Source organism: Medicago truncatula, chromosome 4 (genome assembly GCF_003473485.1).
Source record: "Medicago truncatula cultivar Jemalong A17 chromosome 4, MtrunA17r5.0-ANR, whole genome shotgun sequence".
Lineage (NCBI taxonomy): Eukaryota > Viridiplantae > Streptophyta > Magnoliopsida > Fabales > Fabaceae > Medicago > Medicago truncatula.
Genome location: NC_053045.1, coordinates 58,309,978 through 58,329,916, shown reverse-complemented (window position 1 = coordinate 58,329,916; position 19,939 = coordinate 58,309,978). Strand labels below are relative to the sequence as shown.

General features: G+C 33.1%; 2 protein-coding genes across 2 annotated transcripts; both read left to right on the top strand.

The window, feature by feature from the left end:
- The first annotated feature begins 5,138 nt into the window (after window positions 1-5,138).
- Window positions 5,139-7,530, top strand: LOC11409033 (MYB-like transcription factor 4). The gene is made up of 3 exons (XM_003609677.3): window positions 5,139-5,466; window positions 5,556-5,685; window positions 6,482-7,530. The coding sequence occupies exons 1-3, from the start codon at window positions 5,334-5,336 to the stop codon at window positions 7,236-7,238; spliced, it is 1,020 nt and encodes a 339-aa protein (XP_003609725.1). The 5' UTR covers window positions 5,139-5,333; the 3' UTR covers window positions 7,239-7,530.
- Window positions 7,531-13,376: 5,846 nt separating this feature from the next.
- On the top strand, window positions 13,377-17,505 carry LOC25494113 (importin subunit alpha). The gene is made up of 11 exons (XM_013602851.3): window positions 13,377-13,710; window positions 13,976-14,072; window positions 14,186-14,277; window positions 14,406-14,537; window positions 14,615-14,800; window positions 14,912-15,075; window positions 15,159-15,240; window positions 15,390-15,518; window positions 16,317-16,444; window positions 16,527-16,902; window positions 17,016-17,505. The coding sequence occupies exons 1-10, from the start codon at window positions 13,489-13,491 to the stop codon at window positions 16,882-16,884; spliced, it is 1,590 nt and encodes a 529-aa protein (XP_013458305.1). The 5' UTR covers window positions 13,377-13,488; the 3' UTR covers window positions 16,885-16,902; window positions 17,016-17,505.
- The last annotated feature ends 2,434 nt before the right edge of the window (window positions 17,506-19,939 follow it).

Below are 19,939 nucleotides of genomic sequence, written 5' to 3'. Positions count from 1 at the left end.
TATATCTAGTGGTGGTAGCTAATGCTGCACCACTTTTGGTTTTAAAAATAAATGATATTTCAGCCATTTTATGTTGCTTACAACATTCTTGAATCTTTGTAGCGGCTAGAGCACCTTTTTTGTGTTCTCATGGAAAAAGTTATTAGCCACAAAATCAACCTAGTAAAGAACAAAAAAGGAACAAAATTAAGATAGTACGGAATTTATGTCTTGCTTGCACTCAAACCAAACTGAGAGAAAGGGGTCAAATTGAATTAGGGAACAGTAGTCTTACCTCCATTGTTCCACATTAAATAGCAACTTGCCGTGCTGGTTGTGTCCAGCTCCTCATTATGTGTCTCAGAGTGTCATTAATTGAAAAACCATTAAGACTTGATTCGGTAAAATGCAGTGGATAATTGATAGATTATTTGATGGCGGATGAGTTTATATCAGTAATAAGTTGGGTGTGATAGTAGATAAGCTAGAATACTTATTTTGTCAAACAAAATATGAGTTTTGTTAGGACTTGTGAGGAGTTTAAAATCTAAAATTGATGAACAAATTGGACTAAGTATTACTCCCTCCGTTTTAAAATACATATATTTAAGTCAACCACTTCATATATACCAATGTACAATTTTGATCATTAATATTTTTAATAATCTAATATAAAAAATTATAAAAATTTAATATTTTAAAAATATTTGTCGAGATAAATCAAACAACATCTTACGAGCTAATATTTGTATTTATATATTAGTTAAAAAGTATGGTCAAAGTAAGTCAAATGAATAGTGCACATTACAAAAACTTGACATGTATTTTGAAACGAATGGAGTATGTTTTATATTAATTAGGTATAATTCATTATTTATAAAACTGGTTTGCAAAGTGATGAGAGTTGTCTCTCTTTAAAAATTCGGGCGGACCTGGACTAGACCCGGTGTGGCAAGTGCCACACCAGTCCAGGCCCAAGTTTTTTTTTTTTTTAATTCTTTAGCTAAATGTTATATTATATAAATCAATTTTTGTAAATTAATCACATGTGTATGGTTTAGACCAGTGGTATCAAAAAAATGCATAATGCAAGTGCTGAACCAGAGTACCTTAACGTAATATTCAATAGTATGTACCACTATACCTAAAAAAATTTATGAATAATTATTTTGAGAAATAATATATATACACTAAAGAAATTGCTCCCTCAAAATTTACTCTTGGCTCCGTCATTGATGCAGACCTGCAAAAAATTGTGTATCATTGATATTGTGAAGTCAGGTTTGCCCTGCTTCACGCACAACACTATTGGAGTTGATGTCAGGGGCGGTTTCACCGTCCGGCGATCCCGGGCGGTCGCCCGAGCTCGATCGATAATTTTTGCACATTAGATCCAACCCAAAAGCCAATTAACACACTTACAAAAAGAAAAAATTGGACAATCTGAAAATTCTCACACGCAAATAGGTCTTGGAATTTTATTTAGCACACTATTGACGGGTTCATCACTCTTATTTTAACGGATTAATGGTTCAAATTGACCATGTAATATACATTATGTCTGAAAAATGACCCTTAAAAATACAAAACATATATTCTAGCATTGCAACTTGATTTTCTTCTTATTTTTGACCACCCTGTAATATACGTGTAGTCTAAAAATGTGATCTACATGTTGAATTTTTCATTATTTTTTTCATACATGTTTAGCACGTTAAAATGTAGCTTTACATAAAAAATTAAATTTCTTCGACCAGGGATAAATTAATTATGAATTTTTTATTCCCTCATAATTATGAATTTCTTAAACAATTTATAATTAATTTATATCTCGTTTAAAGACTACAAAATTTCATTGTGAAGGTTCTTATCATGCCTACAAAATTAGGGAACTAAATTTGACTTGTGAGTATACGCTTACGCGGAACAAAAATTTCAATTTTGCATGTTTTGGATGAAAAATCAAAATAAATTTAAATGACTTCGAAATGCTATGAAACTTTACAGATCCTTTTTATGTATTTTTATAGATGTCTTTGCAAATAATGAGCTCAAAATTCGATTTATAGGTCGAGATTTCCGCTGTTTTGTTTTTTGAGCTTTTGACACTTTAAAAATTCATAATTAATTTGTTGTTTGTCGAAAATTTATAAATTTTTTGTGTAAAGCCATATTTTAACGTTCTTAACTCGCCTCTAACAAATCATGAAAAAATTCAATCTCTCGGTTGCTTTTTTGGACTTCGCGTATATTACAGGGTTATAAATAATAAAAATCTCGAATTCTATGGTCAGAAAACCTGTTATTTAATTACAGGGCCAATTTTCAGACTTCACGTATATTACATGGTCAATTTCAATTAATAATCCTATTTTAAATTGTACTTTTGTTGACAAAATGATAAACCTCTTTTATTTTGATTTTTTTAATTAAAATTAAAAAATAATGTTTCGATTTATGACTGTTGATATATTATGTCACATGTAAATTTGCGATAAATTTTTTTCCTGAGCTCCATAAATTTCCTGGCTCCGCCACTGGTTGATGTGCGAACATAAATGGTGGTGGATGGCACAAGTCAATAGATTCTAATACCATATTACATTTTTATATTGATCGTAACTCATTCTTACAAATTCGATTATTGGTGGGACGAAGTTTTTGCAAATAATAAAAGCAACCAGACATATGAGTTTGTTTGTACATAACATTTTCACCAAAAATCTCAATCTCAAGGCATGAAGTAAATCTTTTTCTAACATTTACTTTTTCATCAATGATTTTTTTCATTCACACTTGTCTCATCAACATTCATCCTGTTTTTGGCAAAGCAATAACTGCGAAAGAGAGGTACTACGGCCCCTCAAAACGTGGGCGCACAAATGGTAGCACCTTCTTCTTCTGCTCATTAAATTCTTTTATCCAACATTTCTATGCTACATGAATGCTTTCTTAGTCGAATACGTTTCCAATGTTTCTATTTCCATACACTTTCTAATTCTCAATAGTGACTCAAACAAGGGCAGTAGCAGAGCCATATTCCTCACCTTAATGCTTAGTTGCATGTGATAAAATTAAATAAATTTGACGGGAATGGTTTGTCATTGATGTCGACAATTTTACTATTAAGAACAAAGTTACACTTAGTAGAGAGAGAGTTATACGAAGCTCATCTAAAAAATATTTAAGTGTACCCTTAACATTTTTAACAAAAAAAGAGTTTGATAATAATAAATATAAAGAATAATTATCAGGCATTAAAAAAAAATATATACATGTACGTTACAAAATGAATGTTGTTTAAGGTTTTTACGCACATATTAAGAAATGTGTTAGTTAAAAGAAAGAAATATGTTATTTCACCAAATTATCATAATCAACTATTGATTTGTTTTTCATTAAAGAAAAAATAATACTTTTGAAGTAATGTATATAATATTAATTGAAGGGTACAATTGAAAAGAAAAAGTTATTATTGCATTGGACTGAAAGTGACATTCATTTTAAAACAATTTTTTTGCTAAAACGACACTCATTTTAAAACGGATGGAGTACTTAACAGAAAAAGATTGAATGTAATAATTTTATTTTTTTAGTCAAGTAGCATATCGGCTAAAAATTTACTTTCTTCTAGCTGATTTGCTATTAAAATTTACTAAAAGTAGTAAGATTCATCTTTGGACCATATGTTTGTATTAGATGTCTTAACTATAAAACAAATGTTTTTGTTTTAACATTTTCTTAGAAAAAAACAACCTTTTTAATAGTACAAAAAATTAAATAATAATTATAGAGCAGCTATATATACATATAGGTGAAATAATATAAGCATTATTAAAATAAAACGAATATCATTGGGACTTAAAATTAGTAGTATTTGAGAGTAATACTAGGATGAAAGAACTCTTAAAAATAATTCTCAATAATTTTTTAGTAGCTATATATTTTTATTTTTTTATAATCAAACTGAATTTATTGAGAGTGTCGATCTAGTCGGGATACTCGATTTCTCCTTGATGTCCTCCTATTCATTGAGAAACTATTGCCAAGGTAGTATCAAGAACATATTTATTTATTTTTTAAGAAAGAACAAATAGTGTTACATATTAATGTTTAGTAGCAAATCAACAGTTCAGTTACAAGAAAACATGGCTATAATACCAGCAATAACATGGTCATAGAATAGAGAAAAGCAAACCAAAATAAATTAGACTCATTCAACTCAAACAACAGCTGCAACAGTAAAACCTCATCATCAATCAATTGTGAAACAAATCTTACAACAAAGCAACCTGGACAAATTCAACGAAAATATTTACTAATTATATTCTTAGACATCACATGTTATACGACAATAATTCTCTAATTTGTTTGTTATTATATATGATAGGCAACGTTACATTACTATTACTATGATAGCTGAAGTGTGAACTAGCAAAGTACATTACTTATAATATTCTTATTTATTTTCGGCCACTAGCTGTCCAAATTTTTCTTCCTTTTTTAATATATTTTTTTCAAGACTAAGAATCTCTGCCGCATCTCTATCAAACACAGACAACAAAACAATCATCCCTTTACCTCAAAATGTCAACTAGCTAGTGTAAGTATCATCAACCTGCAAAATAGGAAAATTGTTCTGAATCTACACTCACTTTTCACTTAATTACATGTCTGATCTTATACAATTGAATAAATTAATACACATGATAATAAAAATAAATAAAATATAGCTAGATATTTATTATATGTTGTTAGGTAAAAAATGAAAGTAGGTTTAATGTATGTATGTGCAGAGAATGATCCCACTTATTACTATTCTGGTACAGTATAGGGCAAGGCTAAAAAATGTAGTAAATGTAGATCCTATATATCCAAATAGTACCTAACCAATATATATATTTTTAAGTTGATTTTGTGGTGGAAAAGTCTCAATGGAGGCCCTAGTAACCACAGTAACAGATTAAAACTGTTATAATCTGGGGACACTAATGTACTCTTACTACTGCAAAAAAATATTTCTGACAATTCAACTATGTTATATGTACTGCAGGTAGTTTAATTGATCAGTACTAGTTAGTTACCAGTGAAAGAGTTTGTTTCAAATGTCAAAATCATTGGTCACACTGAATACCTTTATATATAATGCTACAGTGAGGATATATGCATCCGGCCCATCCATGCAAATGCAAGCCCTTTTCAATTCTGTCCCAATTATAATTACTGTCTTACCTTTCCATTTCTCTTCTCTTAGTGTGCATGTGTGAGCACAGCACACTAGTATAGTTACTAGTGTTTCCTTTTGTTTTTATTTTTTTGTGTGTTTTGTTATTGATTACTGTTAGTTATCATCAATGGGAAGAGCTCCTTGCTGTGAGAAGATTGGTTTGAAGAAAGGAAGATGGACTGCAGAAGAGGATAAGATCTTAACTGATTATATCCAAGAACATGGTGAAGGATCTTGGAGATCTTTGCCAAAGAATGCAGGTAAATGATTAATGATTTTGATGATATTTAAATATGTTATTGTGTCTGATCTGAGTATGTATATATATATAAACAAAATGAAATATTAGGTTTGTTGAGATGTGGAAAGAGTTGCAGACTCAGATGGATAAACTACTTAAGATCAGATGTGAAGAGAGGTAACATAACTCCTCAGGAGGAAGAAATCATTGTCAAATTGCATGCTGTTCTTGGTAACAGGTAGGGTTCTTCTGCCCTCTCTGTTGCTTTTTCAAAACATGAAATCAAATGTTATGATTATTCATTAATTCCTCATTTCAAATTAATCTACATACTAAGCTGAACGTGAAATTTCCAATTTACTAGCTGTTTAATTGGTAATTGTTGATAGTATATTAGCAGTAGATAATTAAGATTATACCTTCTACATGTATTATAAGACTTAATTCAATGTGTAAACAAGCATGAACCTTTTCAAATTATATGTGTGTAAGATTAAGTTTGTAAACCTTGTTAACATTCTAAAACCATTTATATATAAATGCTAAATTTTTTAATGAATCCTTTGTTGCCGACAATGTCTTCTCACAAAAAGGAGCAAGACAAAATAAAATACTAGTATTCTTATTTATACATAGACATGTGATTTCTGTCCAAAAAAAATAAAATTAGACATTGTGATATTGATTAATTTTAGTTTATCTAGTGACATAAGGATTTGTGAAACTGTTTGAGAGATCTAATGGAAATAGCTTATGACATGTTTATAGACTGTTTTCAACTATTTTTACATGCTTTTCCAAGATAACTTATGAAAATAATTTGACTTTTTTTTTTTTTGTTGTAGAACTAACTTTTTGAAAGAAAGAGTTATAGAACTATCTTGTACACAAATACTTGTATGATAAATAGACACTTATAATTTAATTAAGTTGTTTAACTAAAAAATTTATCATAAAAAAAAAATTCACAATACATTGAAATTTAATTTGGTTTTATTTACTTTAACTACTTAGAAATTGTTGTTATGGTGTAGGTGGTCTGTAATAGCTGGACATTTACCAGGACGTACAGATAATGAGATAAAAAATTATTGGAACTCTCATTTAAGGAGAAAGATTTACTGCTTCATGAAGTCATTAAATGAGTCATTTTCACCAATTGACTTAGCTGCTGTTAACCTAGCAGCTGCTTCCAAGAGAAGAGCTGGTAGAGGAGCTGCACCAAGGCAAGATCAGAACAACAAATACAACAAAAAAGAGGTTCTTGAAGTTCAATTGCCAACACTACTACATACAAGAAAAGAAGAAGAGCTACAACAAGGTTATAATAATACTAATAATTCATCATGCCCTAATATGAACGAATTAGTTGACAATTTGGAACCATATGAATGGTTAGATGATGAAATTATAAAACTAAGTTACATGTTTGAAAGTGGAGTACTTGTTAGTCCAGATCATGAGAATAATAATAATAATAATAATAATAATAATATTAATATTAATGTAACCAATGATGATAATAATATTCTAGATTCTGATTTTGGTGTACTAGTGGGTAATAATGATGGTGGTAGTGGTGGTGTTTGGAGTTCATCAAATGGTGCTGAAAGTGGAGAGTGTAATTCTTCTGTGAATTCTGTTTATGAATATCAATGGCCTGATATGCATTTAGAAGGTAGTTGTGTTCAATCCTACAATCAACAATGGGACCTTTGTGATCAACAAGGCCAAGATGTTAATTGCTTCTGGGATGCTTCAAATTACCAAGAAAATGGATTTTATCATTGATCCATTGATTGCATTCAGGGGAGATTATATTATATATCCTATAGTAATGTATTTTTCTGGTGCTGAATTAAATAAAAGTTTATCAGGTTTTTTATTGTGTGATCAGTTAGTTATATAATGTACGTAGTAGTAAATTTCATTTAGTTCTTGAGTAATTGAGTGTTATAATAAACTCTAACTCTAGAGTCCCAAGTCCAATTCATACTCAAAAATATATAGATTAGAGGAGACGTGTGGTGTGTCTATGTAAGGCTAATGAAATCAATAAATTCGGCACTAAATTGTCATGAAATTTATGTATAGTTCAATTGGAAATTATGAAACTTATGTTCCAAAAGACATTTTGAATTTTGAGTTCATTCAAAAGAGTGTACTAATTAATATGATATTTTGAATTTTGTTGGGGGTATAACATCAAAATATTGTATTACCAGTTAACATGCGATTAAAGTTGTGGAGTCAGCTACCCTCAATATCTATAGAGTAGATCATTCCCTATGACGTAATATTTAATTTTTCAAGCAAAATGGTCATCATAAAGCGCTTAAAGGTATTTTCAGTTAATTTTACTTTGTATATGTGTGTATATTAAACTTTTAAATGTAACACCAAAAAAAATATTAAACTTTTAAAATATGCACAATTTATTACTAATCTCTCTCTCTTCCGTGTGTTATGCTAGAAGAAGTTATTTAATTAGTCCATTCTTCATTCGCAATGACTTCTTCATAATTTGGTCCACTTGAAATAGCAATGCTCATAAACTTAAAAATCTTAATTTCCAATTGAATTTTTTGTCGATTATTTTACTGTGGTTGGTTAATTTACACTAGCTTATTTTGTAGTGGGTGTATACTAAATTAACAAGGTGTATTTCACAAATTTTTAAAAATGAGTTTATGTAAGTTAACAGGTCCCCATACACTTATACCACTAATTTTCTAATTAATCTAAATTAGCAAACTATACATTAAGGCATATCTAACAAATTTATGGTTAATTTTTTTTTTTACAAAACAATCTTATAATTATAATTTATTTATCTACGTCCCGCAAGGAAAACACCACATATTCTAGACATTAACTATGTTAGGGGGTTCATATTTGTGTCGTTTTGAGTGTTTGTGTCAGAGTTCATGCCCTATAACTTATCATCGAAGATAAAACTTCACATTCTTGATGTTCTTTATAAGTTATAAAATAAAATTATTAACGTACACACAAAGATATTAGTATACCCGTCTATTTTCTTTTCTCGTCTCACATTTTCTTTCTCGCTCTCCTTTTCTGTTTTTTGAAAAATTCTTCTTTTCTTTGAGAGGGTAAAAATAAGATAAAATAATAAACAAAATAGTTTAAAGAAAAAATAGTTAGACAAAAAATTAATCTCTTAAATAATTTGATTGGGTAAAGATAAACAAGAGAATTGCTCTTCTCCCATCTCTTTTTGTTCATTTCCGTCAAACGTGAGTTAGCATACACTGAAAAATACACCTACACCTACTTGAGTTAACTCACACTCGGCTATTTTGACGGTGACGAGCAAAAACGGATGGGAGAAGAGCAATAACCGATAAATAAATCGCAAATGAAAGATTTGGGCTTTAGAGTTGAGTTTAGTGGGCTCAGCCCAGTCGCTAAACTATAAAAAGACACAAACCTTACTACTAGGGCTTTACACACTCTTTCTTTTGAATTTTGCTCTCCCCCTGCATTTTTCGCTCGCACCTTGCAGCCATACCAAAAATGTCCTTGCGCTAGTTAAGTAGCGCAAGTGTTAAACTATGTGTTACTTAATTAGCGCTGCATCACTTAAGATGTACATGTGTTAAAACACTGTGTGAGTTAACTCACACAAGTTTTAAACAATGAAGCTGGGATTGTTGTTGTCATCATAGTTGCATAAAACAAAAGAACAAACTAGCCTTTTATATTATAATATGATATCCCTTTCATACTATAATGTTGTTGTGGTGCTCTGTTACAATTAAGTTTCAACTTTTATAAGTCTTGTTGTCACATTTTCTATGCAAGAAGATGGATTCTCCCATACATGTGGCTTTCAATTATAGCTTTGCATGTCAGCTCTTTTGATTCATTGGCTTTGCATTTAATATTCATTGGCATGGTATTTAATATTCATTAAATGGTTTCTCCACTGCAAAGCCATGAATGCAAGAAATATGTGCCTAAGATGACAACAACAATTCCAACTTGATTGTTTTAAACTCACGCGGGTTATAACATTTGCGTGAATTAACTCATGTAGCGTGATTTAGAGAATTGTTGTTGACACATTTGATTTGGCTAAGACACACGAATAATTTACCTAAATGCCCCTCGGCAGTTAACTACCGAAGTTTTAGAAAATTGACTGCAGTTAACTACCGATGATTTCCTCGACAGTTAACTATCGAGGATTTCCTCGGTAATAAACTGTCGAAGCGTCCTGAAGCCAAGACAGAGGTAGGAGCTTCATTTCCTGAACCTGCAATGTGTTTCAAACACAAAATACAACATATGTACCTTTTTTTTTATGCATAACGGTTCAAATGGCAACACAAATATTGGCGCAAATGCATAACTTAATTAAACCAACATTTTTATACCATTAAACAAAGTAAAATATCCCATGAAATTAAAAGTAATGTCATCAAAATACGAATTTACAAATCAATGTCATCCAAATATCAAAACTAAAAAGCAAGTCCTAGAAAACAAACTGATACTACTGGTCTTGGTCCTGCTGATGTTGTTGATGCCTCCTCCTCGGCCTCTGGCCTCACCTCCTGGTCAAGATCGGTGCGATCTGCTCCCTAAGATGGCTCATGGCCTGAAACCACTGTTAAGGGCTCATGACCTCCTCCTGGCCCATCTGTGCATCAGCGTAGGCAACAGCGGCACTAACCATGTCATAGGTGTCAGGCGAGCTTCTCGCCTCATACCGCTCCCACTGCTGTGCAATGATCTGCTCTTCATTTGCTGGCCTCGGAAGATCTCCTGGAAGAGGTGGCAAAATCTGAGGGTGAGACACCCTAGTGAGTGTACCATAACACATAGCCATCCACCATCAGCCATGTCTGCTCTCCTACCTGCACACCCCAATCCGTCGAATGTCTGGGGACGGCCTGAACGTATCCGTACTGCCTCAAAACCCTCTCGGGCAAGTGACGGTACACCCTACGAACACCGCACATAATCCAACCTGAATACCAGAAAACCTCCTCAAAATTCTGGATCTCCCTGTGCTCTTCGTACGGCCTCCAGCATACGTCATCAAACTGTATACGATCAAGCAGTGACCGATACGTGACCCCCTCTCCGTGACCCTTCTGAAGCTTCTACCTCGCCGCAACCGGATAGTTTTCCATGTAGTCAGTGTTGGGATCAACACTGTAAAAGCCAGGAAAATGCGCCAAAAACCATGCCTGCACAAACCAAACAAATCACATTTATAAATTATTACGCACCAAAAAATATAACAAAAAAATAAAAGTTAAAGTTCGCATTTATAAGTTTCTTACAGTCAGCAGTGTCACGCTTCCCCAGAGAGCTCTGTCTCCAGGCCTACACGCCTAAGCTAACTCGCCGTATAGGTATGTGAGTGTCATCCCTCCCCATAAATAATTACGCATCCTCGCGTAGCCCTCCTCCATGGTCGTCAAATAGACCAACTCGATGCGTTTGTTGCTTCTATCACCAAACAACAAGCATCCTACAAGATATAAGAGATAGGACTTCGCACAAAATGTCATAACCCTCTGCAGCTCCTCCATCTCCTCTGCATCCTCCGTATCCGCCAATACGTTAGCCCTACCAAGGTACCTCGTATATAGCTCCCTCAGCTTTGGGTAACTAATGTACCCACCGTACTCCGTACCACAAATTTTCTCCGCCTCCTGCTGCGACACACCCAAGTGCTTCATCAGTAGTGCCGCTCCCTCATGTTTCAGCATCTTCTTCCCATGGCTCAACATCCGCCCCTCAGTCTGAAGATGCGTCAGACATGCGACATCATCTAAGGTCACAGTCATCTCCCCCAAGGGCATGTGAAAAGTGATGGTCTCGGGATGCCACCTCTCGCATAGAGTCATCAGCAAGGCATGAGGCACAGTGGCGTAGCCCAGGTAAACAAAATCATGTAACCCGCTCTCCCTAAGCGGATCCCAAAACCAATCCTGATTCCCGTTTGGGCGTCCGAGACTCAAAATTTTAACCTCATGATTAATCGGTTTTACCACACGCAGCTTATGAACCTGAAATAATAGAAAAATAAACATAGTTTAAACAATTTATACATTAAACAATGTAAACTTTTAACTAAACAAAATTAAACTTAACAAATGCAAAAATAAAACATAACACATGTAAACCTTAAAACTTAAATAAAACACATAACAAAATAAATTTAAATCATAATTAAACATAAAGAAACCAATCCTGATTCCCGTTTGGGCATCCGAGACTCAAGATTTTAACCTCATGATTAATCGGTTTTACCACACGCAGCTTATGAACCTGAAATAATAGAAAAATAAAATAGTTTAAACAATTTATACATTAAACAATGTAAACTTTTAACTAAACAAAATTAAACTTAACAAATGCAAAAATAAAACATAACACATGTAAACCTTAAAACTTAAATAAAACACATAACAAAATAAATTTAAATCATAATTAAACATAAAGAAAACAATAAAAGTTGAAATAAAGAAAATAATTAAACATAAAGAAAAGAATTAAAAAAAACACATATAAAAGTTGATATAATAATTAAACAAACACACATATAAAGAAAATAATTAAACATAAAGAAAAATCATTTAAAAAAATTACACTTACGTTCTCTGAATTATACCAAAGCGATAACGCCACATGATTGGCATAAGAGTGCAGCAAAGATAGGTCGTTCGGTCCTCCAGGAAAGGGAGGGTCCACAGGTAACACCTCCGGGGCAGCAGCTGCTGCAATGTCATCATCATCTCCTACATGTTGCTGCTCTGGTATATGATCTTAGTCATACCCACCATCCGTAACATCGTAGTGTACTTGATCCTGATAATTCAGGTACTCCACCTGCTGGCTCGGATCAACCACCTGCGACTCTTCAGGCTGTGTAGCCTGAGAAGCCTCCTGCGAACTCCCTGAACCATCCACCCTCCGACCTCTTCCCCTCTTTGGGATGTGGCCGCTTTGCCTCTCCCTCCGGTGGCTCTGAGTCATCGTACACCTACCACCAATCATCTTAGATGGATCAATGGGATCCTGATCGGTCATATCTACACAAAAAATTATAAAATTAACATCATTCAACTTAGACATTCAACCACTTTATCAAACACACTAAACTTAAACATAACCTAAACTTTCACATTCAACCACTTTATGAAATAAACACATTTAACCTAAACATTATCATACACACTATCATTCACATTCAAACATAAATGATCAAATGCATTATCATACACATTCAACCTAAACATAACCTAAACTAAACATAAACATTCATCTTCGTTGAAAAATCAAAAAACATTCAACCTAATTCAATATACACTTTTTCGAATTACAATCAACATCATATTCACAACCTAAACTAAGTAAATAATCAATAAAATTGTCATTGAGACATTTTATCAAACACTTTATGTGCAAAGTATCAAACATACTCAAAATGTGTTTTTTTTGCCACTATTCAAAACCACATTATACTCTAACATTATTCAATCATCAATTAAAGCAACTACATTCAATTATAAATTACATGCAATCATCAAAAATTCAATTCCTACATCAACCCTAACCCCATGAAAACTACCATTTTTTTTTATAAAAAAAACCTACACAAACTAACATTATGATTAAAAATGAGTCAAGATACTTACTTGTGATTAAATGGAGATTATGTACTTGATTTTGCTCAAAAATTGAGATGGGAGAAGTTGTTTGGTTTTGGAAAGTTTTTGAACACTTGAAGCAATACTCAGAAAACTGAGTTTTTGCTTCTGTTTATGTTCAGTTCGCATCGGCAGTTAACTGCCGTCAGTTTTCTAAAACTTCGACAATTAATTGTCGAGGGGTATTTAGGTAAATTACTTGTGTGTCTCAGGTGACTTAAGTGACGCACGGGCTTTTTCGTCATGGCCATAGGATGTGAGCGAAAAGTGCAGGGGAGAGCAGAATTCCTTTCTTTCGCGGTTACATTCAAATTCTTCTCTCGTTTCTTTGATCATCAACAACCGAAACGATGCCGCTTCGACCTAATTCCAAGAACGATTCTAAGCCCGATTCCAAGGCCGATGCTCGCCGTAATCGCTACAAGGTCGCCGTCGACGCTGAAGATGGTCGCCGGAGACGTGAGGACAATATGGTTGAGATTCGCAAGAACAAGCGTGAAGAGAGTTTGCAGAAGAAGCGTCGTGAAGGCCTTCAAAATCAACAACAGTTACCCGTTACCTTCGATTCAAAGGTACTTCACAGTTTCTCTTCGCATTATCGTTTCTTTTGCACAAATTAGGGTTTAATCGTTTACGTGAATTTCACATGCTTTGATTTTTAACTTCGATCGTGTAGTTTGTTAGTAAATGTTAATTCAACCGTGTTTGATATTTTATTTGGATTTGATTACTATTTATGGTTAGTTTAGTTAGTCTATTGGACTTATGCTACTGATTCTTTTATACGTTATTTTCGCATTATTGAAACCCTGCTTCTATTGTCAACTGTTGTTGTAGTTCGAGAGTCTTCCTGCACTGGTTGCTGGTGTCTTGTCCAACTATGGTAGTGCGCAACTAGAAGCCACCACACTGTTTCGTAAACTGCTTTCAGTTGGTAATTGTGAATCATTCGTTTCTATTTGTTATTTTTGTCTTAATTAATTGCTTGTAGAATGGTGTTATTTAACCTGTGATTGTTAATGTTGTTGTTTATAATTTTTGTTGTAGATCGGACCCCTCCGATTGAGGAGGTTATTCAATCTGGTGTTGTGCCACGTTTTGTTGAGTTTCTTGCTAGGGAAGACTCCCCTCTACTTCAGGTTCGAAGTGTTTGAATTTGCTACTTTTGTGTTTGTTGTACGGATACAGATGATTACGTAGCGTATGTAGAGTAGTTGAAATTTGTTTTGTGGTCATTAGTTATTTATGTTGACTGTTGTTTGTTTAGTTTGAGGCTGCATGGACGCTGACAAACATAGCATCTGGAACTTCTGAGAACACTAAGGTGGTGATTGATCACGGAGCAGTTCCTCTATTTGTCACGTTGCTTAGGTCACCTAGTGAGGATGTTAGAGAGCAGGTATCTTGTATTTGAATGTGGTTGTACATACTTCTTCCTTTTCGGCTTACTAAATAACTATATCCATGAAATTGTAGGCTGTGTGGGCTTTGGGAAATGTCGCTGGTGACTCCCCTAAGTGTCGTGATCTAGTGCTCAACCATGGTGCCCTTGTCTCACTGTTGGCCCAGTTCAATGAGCACACCAGAATTTCAATGCTGAGAAATGCCACATGGACTTTATCAAACTTCTGTAGGGGAAAGCCACCACCTGCATTTGAGCTGGTAATATCCATTGTTTCATTTAAATCACGTCTATTGTTTCATTTAAATCAAACCATAGAGATAGCTCTTTTGAGTTTTGCCTATTGCTTTTGTTAATATATTGTGTGACAGGTGAAACCTGCGCTTCCGGCTCTTGAGCGTTTGATTTTGTCGGAGGATGAAGAAGTTCTGACAGATGCCTGCTGGGCTTTATCATACCTATCTGATGGCACAAATGACAAAATCCAAGAAATTATTGACGCAGGTGTATGTGGCCGATTGGTGCAGCTCCTTAAGTGAGTATTAGTTGTACTATACATCCTGTTCATGTTTTTTCAATTGTTGATTGCCCTAACTTTGTATATGATTTCATTTCTAGGCACCAATCTGCTTCAGTGTTGATCCCTGTTGTTCGTGCAGTGGGAAATATTGTGACGGGAGATGATGATATGCAGACTCAGGTAATGACTTGTAACCTGTTGAAATAATTACTTGATACTATCAAAAGGGACAGAGTTGCAGTTGTCAGTCTTCACTTTCTGTCCAAGTCCTATTTTCTTTTAGATTTTGTATTTGATTTTCCTCATTGTGTTGGTTTATATCTTGCTAGTTGATGATCAATCATGGTGTACTCCCTTACCTTTTAAGCCTTTTGACACAAAATCATAAGAAATCCATCAAGAAAGAATCTTGTTGGACTATATCAAACATAACAGCTGGAAGTAAAGAGCAAATACAGGTAAGCCAGGAAATCCTAATTTCTTTGTCATTTTTATGTTTTTTTAGGATTTTTTTATTTGTTTGTACATTGTCGTCTACTTGTGTAGAATATGCATACATATAAGCTTCATAACTCCATGAATAAGTTGTAAAAAAAAAAAACTTCATGAATAAATCAAACATTTGAAGTTGCTAAAATGCGTCCCGGGTTTCTAATTTTTAATTATGGCGTATTGTTTTTGTTGCTCGGATGTTGCCGTAAGACTCATAACACACATAAGTAGTTATGGTGGAGATATGTTGAGATTATAACCAGCTTAGATTTAGTTAGACAGTGTACTTGGCACACACCAGCAGAATTAATGGTGAAATAGTCTCACACCCCACATTTGTAATCTTTATTTCCATTCTAGCGAGTAAAGAATATAGGCTATTGAATAAAAAGTGGGGTGCCATTGATTTTTGGTATCGTGTTGCCTCTTAAGAATAAGAGTTTTGACTGTTTGAGCATAGCTCATGCAATTTGTCGGATCAGTTGGATTGGATGAAATTTATTTTTGTATTTCAAGATAGATGATGTTGGTCATGTATAATTGTCACGTCACAAGTTGTGACGTGACTCACAACTAAACCAAATGGTGGCATTTGTCCTGCTGGAAACAGGGCGTTGAATATTTATATTGTCTAATGTCTAATTTGAGATATCAAATGAGTTTGTATTTATGGTAAAGTTTATTTTTCAATTTTTGTTTTAAAGCTGACATTTTACAGTTTATTTTTTAGTTTTTGTTTGAAAGCTGACATTTTCCATATGCAGGCTGTTATTGATGCCGGTCTTATTGCTCCACTTGTCAGACTTCTTCAAAATGCAGAGTTTGACATTAAAAAAGAAGCTGCATGGGCAATAACAAATGCTACAGCTGGTGGAGATCATGAGCAAGTCAAGTATGTGTTTTCTTTAATAGTTGTTCTTTAAAATTCTAACTTTGTGAATTTATGATACTCACTTGTCTATTGGGGTTACAAGGTACTTGGCGGATCAGGGTTGCATAAAACCACTGTGTGATCTGCTTAATTGCTCCGATGCAAGAATCATCATGGTCTGTTTAGAGGGTCTAGAGAATATTCTGACTGTTGGAGAAGAAGAGAAGAGGCGAGGTAACACTGAAGATGACAACTTGTATTTTCAGATGATAGATGTTTCTGAGGGATTTGACAAGATAGAAAACCTGCAAAGTCATGATAACCAAGAAATATATGAGAAGGCTGTTAAAATTCTTGAAACATATTGGTCGAACGATGAAGATGAGATGCTACCTTCAGATCAATCTGGTTTCAACTTTGGAAGCCAAAATCTTCCATCTGGTGGATTCAATTTTAGATGAAGACCTTTCCTTGAGAAGGTACATGTTTTACTAGTATTTCGGGTAAAAAATCATATGATCATAATTTTGGGTCATTTTTGTGTAAAATTATTCATTATTAATCTCAAACTATTTGGTCTCAACTTCTGTAGGGACTTGGTTGAACGAATAAGGGATTTATGCTGAGAGGCGGTTGTGGTCAAGTCTGGAGAGTCAGTGAGTCGGTCATCGCACCTTGTGTCTGGATACAGTCTGGTCTTGTATCCATTGCTGTTAATAAGGTGCTGGGGAGTGGGGGGGGATCAGTTTAAGCTACCATGTCTACAAACGGAGTGGCTGGTGTATGGAACAGAAGCATGGCCTTGTCGGCTACACAAGCAAATTTCCAAAGAAAAAGAAAATAGTGCTTTGTTTGTACATTCATGCTTTTCCTACTTTATTTTTTTCCTAGCAACACGAAGAGTTATAGATTGTATATAAATCTGTTTTGGTCTGCACTTAATTTGGTCAAAATGACAACTGGTCTTTTTTAGGGAACTTCTACAGTACACTCGTAAATTGAGGTGTACCAGTACTCTTGCTTCATAAATCTATAAACTAACGATCAATTTTATGAAATAAATAAATATTTGTCGGCATTTATATTTTAGAAAATATGTGTCGCGTCATTTTTCGGAGATCAAAGCCATTTGATTAGCGTTTGACTCACTTTTCTTTCCACGACTGAACACATTTTTTTTTTAAGGGGAAAAAGTTCAGAACACCCTATATTAAGAGATTTAGGGTTTGGGGGTTAGTTCCATAAATGGAAGGTATTAGCACCTTTTATGTCGTAGTATTCTACGGGAACCTCTTGATTTTATTTAATTAATGTGCTATGACTTGCTTGCTTTTGAAGAAAAAAAAGTTAATGCGATGATTAAAAGAAAAGAAGAAAGTGAGACCTAATTTATCTGCCTTTTTATTGATTTGAAAGGACATGGTCCTCTGCCTACATACCCATGAGGGATCAAAACCTCGTAGTTTGGGGTAAAAATTGATGTTTGATTTGTTGAGTGTTTTTTATTAGTTTTGAAAAAGGTTTTAAAATGAAAAGTCAAGTGGCAAATGAGTATTTGTTTGTGTTTTTAAATATTAAAAAAATAGACTTAAAGTAAAGTTAAATTGATTGAAGTTTGATTAAGAAAATAAAATAAAAACGCGGTCACTTGTTTTTTTGAAATATTAAATAAAAATTAAACTAACAGAGCAATAAAAATAAAAGCGCGTGGATTTTTGTCGTGACGTTGGATCACCACAAAATTCCTAATCTAATTTTTTTGCATTTTTGGATATATCTAAGGCGGTAAAGAAATAAAAGGACACACACACCCACACACTTTTCTTATTTATATTTACATTGGACCTAAATACATTCTAATTGCTGGAAAATAAATAACAATAATTAAAATGCTAAATAGAATAAAATAAAAAGAAATGGACAACCAAAGGGACAAAAATTACCGAAGGGACAAAATTCCGAAGGGACTTTTCCGAAGGGACAGAAAAAAGAGGGAGAAGAAAAGAATAGCTCGTCAACACAAGCTAAATAGGGAGAAGAGAGAAAAGTTCTTTGACAACTCAAGAGAACTTTTGGTGTCTCAAATGTGTGGAATGAGGGCTCTATTTATAGGTGAGGAGGTTGATGAAAAATGGAAAATTGGTTTAATGGAAATGATGGACAATTATGGTGAATTTTGAAAAAAGAATGTTAAAGTTGACACTTGACTTGAAATTTTTTTAGACCTTGGACATTTTATTTTTTGACCTATTGACACTTTTGTTTTTTGGGACACTAATTAATTAAAAATAAATAAAATAAAAATAAAATAAATCTAATATGAAATAAAATAAAAACAAATTAAACTAAATTATGTAAAGAAAAATAAAATTAAAAGATGGAAAATAAAAATTATTAAATATAAAAAAAAGTAATTAATCTTAAAATTAAAATTAATAAAAGATGGAAAGAAAATAAAAAGAGAAAAGAGGACCCGACTCGGAATAAAAAATGAGGTATTTTAAAATACCTCCCTGCCGAATTTTTTTCACTGAAAAATCAGAGATTGATCAGAGTCAAGTGACATGTGTCAGTGGGGCCTTAGGTCAAAAATTGGGGTATGACAATATGATTTCAGAAGAAAAATGCATCATTCATTGTTTATAAGAATCATAGTTATTTTTTTACATATTATCGTATAAAATAATCAAAGTTCTCTATTATGAGCGATAGAAATTAAAAAAAAAAAAATTGTTTACACTTTTGATGAATAAGATTTAATCATTATAATTATAAATGATAAAAAATAATATTTTTCTTCAAAAAAACGACTTATTTACCTATAAAATTAAAGGGTTGGTGTACCGGTACACTCAAATATGTTGGGTGTACCGTAAAATTTGCCTTTTTTTTATCCTTGTCTAGTTTTCTCAACCCAAAATGACAACTGTAGTATTCGCCTTTTTATTCGTTTTATATATTTTCGTAGATAAAATTGGATTTTGAAAGTGTTTTGAATTTGGGAAAATACTTGGATTGTCCCAAGCATATAAAAACCACATGCTAGAAGAAATGAATAAATCATTCAATGAATCTTACTTAACCAAAAAAAAAATTAGTCTTATCAATAGATTGGGGTCTGTTTGTTTGATTACTCGTTTTTTTTTTTGTAGTAATCCAGGTTTAAATCTCAGACTTTGCATATTTTATGTACCGATCAACTGAACTAAACTCACGAGGATTATTCGTTTGTAATAGGTTGTAATAGGCAATTTTAAACTCTTCCTGTTTTTCTCTTTTTTAAAACTAAAAAAAATGAAAACATTGGTGTTTTACATTTTTTATTTTGGGTTTCACTCTATAAAAGCATAAAAATTGTGACACTTTTCATTAACGGCGTTTTATAAATATAGCAACAAACAATATAAAAAATTAGGACCAATTAAGCTAAACTCACGATGACGTTTGATTACTCGTTTCATTTGTAATAGGCAATTTTAAACAGTTTTTGTTTTTCTCTTTTTTAAAACTAAAAAA